The sequence below is a fragment of the Physeter macrocephalus genome, chromosome 10, assembly GCF_002837175.3.
Source record: "Physeter macrocephalus isolate SW-GA chromosome 10, ASM283717v5, whole genome shotgun sequence".
Taxonomy (NCBI): domain Eukaryota; kingdom Metazoa; phylum Chordata; class Mammalia; order Artiodactyla; family Physeteridae; genus Physeter; species Physeter macrocephalus.
In genome coordinates this window covers 8,833,747-8,840,790 of record NC_041223.1, presented here as the reverse complement: position 1 = coordinate 8,840,790, position 7,044 = coordinate 8,833,747, and the positions used below count along the sequence as shown (strand labels likewise).

Below are 7,044 nucleotides of genomic sequence, written 5' to 3'. Positions count from 1 at the left end.
GCACAGGCTCCGGACGCGCAGGCTCAGCGGCCACGGCTCACGGGCCCAGCCGCTCCGCGGCACGTGGGATCCTCCCGGACCGGGGCACGAACCCGCGCCCCCTGCATCGGCAGGCGGACTTCCAACCACTGCGCCACCAGGGAAGCCCCCAGAATCTCTTTTTAGTAAGCCCACATCCGTAAGTTTGGCCTGAGACAATTTTATGTTCCTTCCCCCGTTATCCCATATGTGTTCCCTGGGCTTCTGTCTGTATAAATCAGAAGCCTCAAGTAGTTCTTTTGGAGTGTAGCACATGTCCTCCTGGGTCACGTGCCTCACCTTGGGCCTGCTGGGATGTGAGTCTAGTTATAGGTCTAGAGGTGAAGAGGGGTGGGGGGTGGGTCCTGAGGAGGGTCAGCATCGTCCTGCACGGCAGCTGCCTCAGTGGAGGCCATTGCTGACTCCTTAGGCGATGCAGGCCTAATCCCACAGAAGGAGGCGGGAAGGCCACTTCCACGGGGAACGGGGAGAACTTCCACTGGCAGAGGACTCGCGAGAATTCAGCAGCTCAATGTCCTCAGCTTCATCAGGATCTTCCTGCACGTCCCCGGAACGGGATCCCGTTCTCTCCCAGTCAGCGCAGTCACTTTAGCATCGAGACACCCTGCGAGGCTGGGAGTTCAGTGGTGTAATTCAACCAGTTGCTGGATGAGATTCCGGTTTGATTTTCAGCAGTCTCGGCACTGTGGCCATAGGAAATAGGGGTTTCCTTCAGGGCACACATAGAAGCTTTCAGATCCTGGGTGTGGCACTTGAGGTGGGAATTCAAATCCCTGAGCTCATCCTTTTCTTTCACCACTTTGTCCAATGACATTAGGAGCAACCAGCGAGCCTCATTACATTTGTTAGTTTTCCAAGAATGTTCTAAAGTATCGTAAACAGAGTCACTTACCTCCTTGCTTCTCATAGTAAATGGTTGATTAGGAGTATCTAATGGAAATATTTTGCATATGTTCATGAACTATCAGTGCTCTCTTTACTACTGAACATATAGTCATTAGCATCTTTAATCAGGTCAGGGAACCAATTCCAGAAACCCCAGAACCAGTATAGAATACTCACCCTTAACATGCTGTTCCTCTAGAACCACTCTTGGTACCAAAATCTGTGTTAGTCTGGGTCCTCCAGAGAAACTGAACCGATAGGAGATAAAGAGAGGGAGATGGGTGGGGCGGATGAGAGAGAGAGATTTTATTATAAGGAAGTGTCTCACATGATTATGGAGGCCGAGAAGCTGCACGGTTTGCAGTCGGCAAGCTGGAGACCCAGGAAAGCCGGTGGTGTAAGTGTTCCTGCGTCTGAAGACAGGTGAAGACTCATGTACCAGCCTGAAGACAGAGAGCCCCGAGGAAGAGAGCAGATTCTCCCTTACTCAGCCTTTTGCTCTGTTCAAGCCTTCAGTGATTTGGATGAGGCCCACCCACATTGGGAGGGCAGTCTGCTTTACTTAGTCTACTGATTCAAGAGGTAGTCTCATCCAGAAACACCCTCACAGACGCACCCAGAGTAGTGTTTAGCCAGTTATCTGGGCACCGTGTGGCCCAGTCGAGTAGACACACAAGTCCTCTGCTCCTAATTACTTTCTGTAGTAAGGTTATTAGGATTTCAGAGTTCAGAGTGCCCAAGGGACCACTGGGTCAGTCACCTCGTTTTGCAGATGAGGAAATGAGGTCCAGAAAGCCTGTTAGCTGAGACTCGAGTCTAGACTTTCCTGACTCCCAGTTCTTAGTTCTTCCTGAGAAGCCAGGCTGCCTTACTTCCTGGGACAGGAGTGCACTCCGATTGTGAATCCATTGGAAATCTGGGACTTCCCTGGTGGCGCAGTGGTTAAGAATCCACCTGCCAATGCAGGGGACACGGGTTCGAGCCCTGGTCCGGGAAGTTCCCACATGCCGCAGAGCAACTAAGCCCGTGCGCCACAACTACTGAGTCTGCGCTCTAGAGCCCGCGAGCCACAACTACTGAGCCCGCGTGCCACAGCTACTGAAGCCCACGCGCCTAGAGCCCGTGCTCCGCAGCAAGAGAAGCCACCGCAGTGAGAAGCCCGCGCACCGCAACGGAGAGCAGCCCCCGCTCGCCGCAACTAGAGAAAGCCCGCGCGCAGCAACGAAGACCCAACGCAGCCAAAAATAAATAAATAAATTTATTTTTTTAAAAAAAAGAAATAAGCCTCTCTGTGGGTGCACGCCTCCTTCCTACACAGAGACATCTCTGCTCAGCCTGCAAGAATGTGCCCCAGAGACATGCTCCTGCACTGGTTGAGGTTTGTACTCGGGTATCTCCTCCTCCAAGTGGAGGGTGGTTGGCAGCAGGCTGGGTGTGGCCATGGAGGCCGCGGAACACTGGCATCACAGCTGCGAGGGTCTGCTTCAGAGCAGACCCAGCTGTAAATGAAGTCAGGTTCACAGTGTTCCCTTTGACTACTTCTTTTAAGGTCAAAGCTCTGAAATGTTGCAGTGTAAGAGTCTGTGAAGCGTGTTTATGGTATTTTGGGAAAAGCCTTGAGCATATTGTTAGCATATATACTTTTTTTTTAATATCCTCAACTTAATAATTTGGAGGATTGGATTAATTGGATGAATGGATAAATGGGTCTTAATTTTTTTAGCAGAAATCTTTATACAAAATATATAGATAGTGTCTGTGTCGTTAATGCTTTCTTGGATCCACGCCCTCCGGAGAGAGCCTTCCCAGAGAGCAAGGGAGGGGGTCTGCACACATAGAGCCCCACGGACATCGTGTGCATTGCCTGGGGTCATGTTGTGTTCACCTGCGTTGGGCAGTCAGCACGTGCGGCAGGGTGGGTACCGTGTGCCTGTGTGCCTGTGTTTGTATGTTTTACACGTACGTGTGTGTGTGTGTTTATGTACGTGCTTGTTTACATAGACATATATATTACATATATATCATTATATATATGTTATATATATGGTTTATATATATAAACCATATATAATATATATATATGGTTTATATATGTTTATATATATGGTTTATATATATATAAACCATATATAAATATATATAAACCATATATATGGATTATATATATATTATATATGGTTTATATATAATATATATTATATATTATATATATATGTAAAACCTTTAAAGATGGACCAGGAAAAAGACTACCTCTGTATAATATATGAGTCTTCCTTGGCATTTGAAAAAAATCAACATTAATTATCAATATAGTTATAACCTGCTTTTTTCTTTCCCTGTTACACTTTAGGACCCAAAGTGATCCAGACTTCTGCAGCTAATTTTTCACTAAATAATAGCAAAGAGGTAAGACTGGGTCTAAGGGTCACTAAGAAATGGTCCTGCTTAAAGGGTCATTAAGGTCAAACCCACCCCCCTTGCCCGGCAGCTTGCTTCTTGGGCAACACACATTTCTCACTCTACCGTCAGCTGCTGGCCTCTGGGTCCTTGTTTGCTAAAATTACCTTTTCTGCTGTGATAGTTACCTCGGTGCTGAGAAAGGATGGTGATGTTATGCCTCTTAGGGAGGAGCAGTTCATTTCCAAAGGCTGGTGAACCCCTCCCGATTCCTCCTGTGCACCAGACTTACTAGATTATAAATTCTAACGATGCTCACTTAGGTTTCTGACTCTTTTTTTATTATATTTGCCTAAGTTAAGAAGTGGTCTTTATATCAGGTTTCTAACGGTAACAGTTTTTTTCTAATGATTGTTTGGTATTTCTTGCATCAACTCAGTTTAAATGAAAAATCCTGTTTCTTTTCTTTTTTAAAAAACAAAATGTGCCTTGATTCTTCACCATCTTTAGAGAAAAGCAGAGGTCCTTCCAATTGGAAAATTTTGGTTTTCTTTAATAAATGCTAACTTTTGTGAGAGCCCAAACAACTAAGCCTTTTCTTTTTCTGATATCGAAGTATCTTCATCTATAAACTGAAAGCGGTCGTCCCACATTCTCACTGCCTTGTAAGGTGTGCGACTTAAATCTGATTATTTAACCCAATACCCCACCCCACCCCACCCCCGTCTTCGTTCTCCCAGCTCCCTGCTAGGTTTCCACCGCCAGTTCTCAAAAAAGCACAAGGAGAAAGATGTCCGTAAACGTACCTTTTGGGCCCTTGTTTGGCCTATCATCCCTTTTTTTTTTTTTTTTTTTTTGCATTTCTTTATTTTCCTTAACTCTCAGATTGAGGGTCTGTTTGAAGAGGCGCTGCCGTAGGGTTTCCTGACCATAGTTTGTTCTTTTAAAATTTCCGTCTCAGGATGTAAGTCCTTTTTTGACACTGAAAATAGCAGCCGTCCCCCGGAACTGACTCGCTTCCAAAAGATGGTCCTCACTTCTAAAAGGTTATAGATCATCCTCCAGTTGGTTTCATTGTCTTGGTGGCTTTGGGGCAAGTCTCCGGGCACAGAGAGTTTCACTGAGGTCTGCCAGAAGCATTAAAACACAAAAACTACCCATTTACGTTCAAATAATGCTTGTCTTTGGAGCTAGGATCGGGCTCCTCAGGCAACTTCTTCTGTGTCCCTTGCTATTAGGCACCAGTATTGTGTTTTTCAGCAGACACTGCAGAAACGTCACTGGCGATGTGGTCCCCTCTAATTTTTCTCTCTAGGGCCGTTAAAGCTGAAAATGACAGATGTCCGTGACATGTCTGGCATATTGTTACTAAAAAAAAATGATTCTTGTGAATATGAAAATATTTGTTGGTGTCCTTTATTATCTTATTATATGTATCATCTTATGCACTTTAATTTTTTTCTCCAAGATGGCCTTTTCTTGGTATTTAAGTAGGTATATTGTCCCAAGGCTATAGGTAGTGGAGACTGCCTGCTTTAGAAGTTTTCATGAGAGACAAGTGAATTGCAGCAGAAAGTTAGTCCTTTATTTTTTTGAAAGGCAGAATTTTACTTATATTGACTAAAGGAAAACTACATGTTTCTGTTTCAGAGCTAACACTCCAACCTTTTTTGTAAATGTAGATTTTGTATGTTAAGGTGAGACATTGGGTAGACTCAACTGAAGAGATCACGTGGATTTTTAAACTTCTTTTTCTTTTTGCCTCAGCTCAAGCCCGTTCAAATACTTTCAAACCCGCTGTCGACATATAATCAGCAACTATGGCTGACATGTGTTGTCGAGTTGGAGCATTCAGAAGGTATGAAGCCTGACATCTTAGGATGACTTTTATTTGTCCAGAGCCCCATATTTGAAAGGTTTAAAGAGCTTTAAAATCTTTCAACAAGTGCTCAAAGATTATAAGGATTATAAGGTGGTGATTATTCTTTTTAATACCAGCAAGTTGGGAGCCCCTTAAATGTCCTCCAAGGAAAGTCATGCTGCAGCGCTCGGGGAGTACCCGTCATGGCTCAGGGAGCTCCCGCCGGCCCTCAGGGATAGCGGTCATCCTTCGCGATAGCGGTGAAGCCTAGCTGCGTGGCTGCACAGTGTGGGTGCTGCGGCAGCAGCCTTTTCCGGTGGGCTTCTGGGAGAGAATTAAGTCCTGGTGTCCTAAGGCAATGGTTCTGTCCCGCAGGGACACTTGGCAGTGTCTGGAGACCTTGTGACATGGCTGTCACAACTGGGGAGCAGGGAGTGCTCTCAGTATCCAGTGGGTGGAGGCCAGGGATGCTGCTAAACATGCTACACTGACAGGAAAAGTTCCTCACAGTAAAGAATTATCTGACCTCAAAATAGCCATGGTGCTGAGGCTGAGAACCCCCGCCCAAAGCACTCCCAGTTTATAAGGACCTCGCCGTGTCCACCTAGGGCGACCCTGTCAAGCACCCTCCCTGAGAACCGAGGAGATGCTTCACATCGTTTTCTGTGTACTGTGGTTCAGAGGAGGCACTTTGGTTCAAAGGATTTGAAAAGATGACCCAATGACTGCAGTAAATTAAGTGAAAAAATGCATATTACAAAAAAATTAACCTCTTTTTATAACATTTTAACAAGCATAAATAAATTTGATATCACTGTGTATTTGTGTGTCTAGAAAACAGTCTGGAAGGATGGACACAAACATGAAATTATAGTGTCTCTGGTTGTGGGATTATACGTGTTTAATACCATCTTTATATTTTTGGTCTTTGATATTTTTAAACAATGAGCATATAATCGGAAAAATAATGAATTATATACTCAGAAAAAATAAGAAACCTGTTTTTATTTTGGTATGAAGTTAAATTAAAATTTATATGGGAATTTAAAAAATAAGACTTTATTAGCCATGAAATATTTGCCCTTTTGTGAAATGAAACTTGGGGGTGGGTGAGAAACAAGGTCATGAAAGGGCTGGACTCGGCTGGCGAGTGTGAGCTTGGCAGATACGGGGAGGCTGATGCGTCACAGAACCTTCCCCAGGCCGACACACAGCCAGGCGGGCACTTCTGCAGGTGTGACGGCCTCTCGTGGTCTCTTAACACTGGATTTCTTTCTTTTGTAGAAACAGCTATTCAGACAAACTTCACCATGACTGTTAAGGTCGATGGTGTAGCTCAGGACGGGACCACCATGTTCATTCATAATAAAGTTCACAATCGGACGAGGACCCTCACATGTGCAGGGGTGAGTGCATTTGACTGGTCCGTGGTGAGTCATCTTGCTGCCCTCTTAGGTAAAAAAACTGAGTCATACCAATGATGGCATGGAGAACCCATCTAACTGTATGCACTGATAACTTATCAATTCTTATAAACGTACACACACACATGCACAGAGTATACACATACACCCTGGTGCCTGCTTTTACTGTCAGTGTAGCCTACTGCCTGGTGCATCCACAGATGACTTGACTGGCTGCCTGTCTCACAGGAGGGTGGCCTGCCACTGTCCTGTGGTCCTTCTTGATTGCTGGGGCCTTGGTTTATTTCCAGCTGTGGGATGAACTCCCTGATCCATTCGGGGCGCTGGGACCCAGGCCTCTTGGGAAGGGTGGCGTCCTTTTTTGAGCGTCTACTCTAGGGTGCAGCGTGTGGCCCTGGGCTAGGAGACCGATGGTCCACAGTGGGGAAGGAGCCCTCA

General features: G+C 45.4%; 1 protein-coding gene across 5 annotated transcripts in view; it reads left to right on the top strand.

Moving 5' to 3' along the window:
* The window catches only part of TMEM181 (transmembrane protein 181), a 69,240-nt gene that overhangs the window by 41,133 nt on the left and 21,063 nt on the right, over positions 1 to 7,044 (top strand). For all 5 annotated transcript variants that reach the window (XM_024122508.2, XM_055087414.1, XM_055087413.1 and 2 more), the window contains exons 3-5: positions 3,275 to 3,330; positions 5,089 to 5,179; positions 6,467 to 6,588. In XM_024122508.2, the coding sequence (XP_023978276.1) occupies positions 3,275 to 3,330; positions 5,089 to 5,179; positions 6,467 to 6,588 (269 nt within the window). The remainder of the gene's footprint in view (positions 1 to 3,274; positions 3,331 to 5,088; positions 5,180 to 6,466; positions 6,589 to 7,044) is intronic.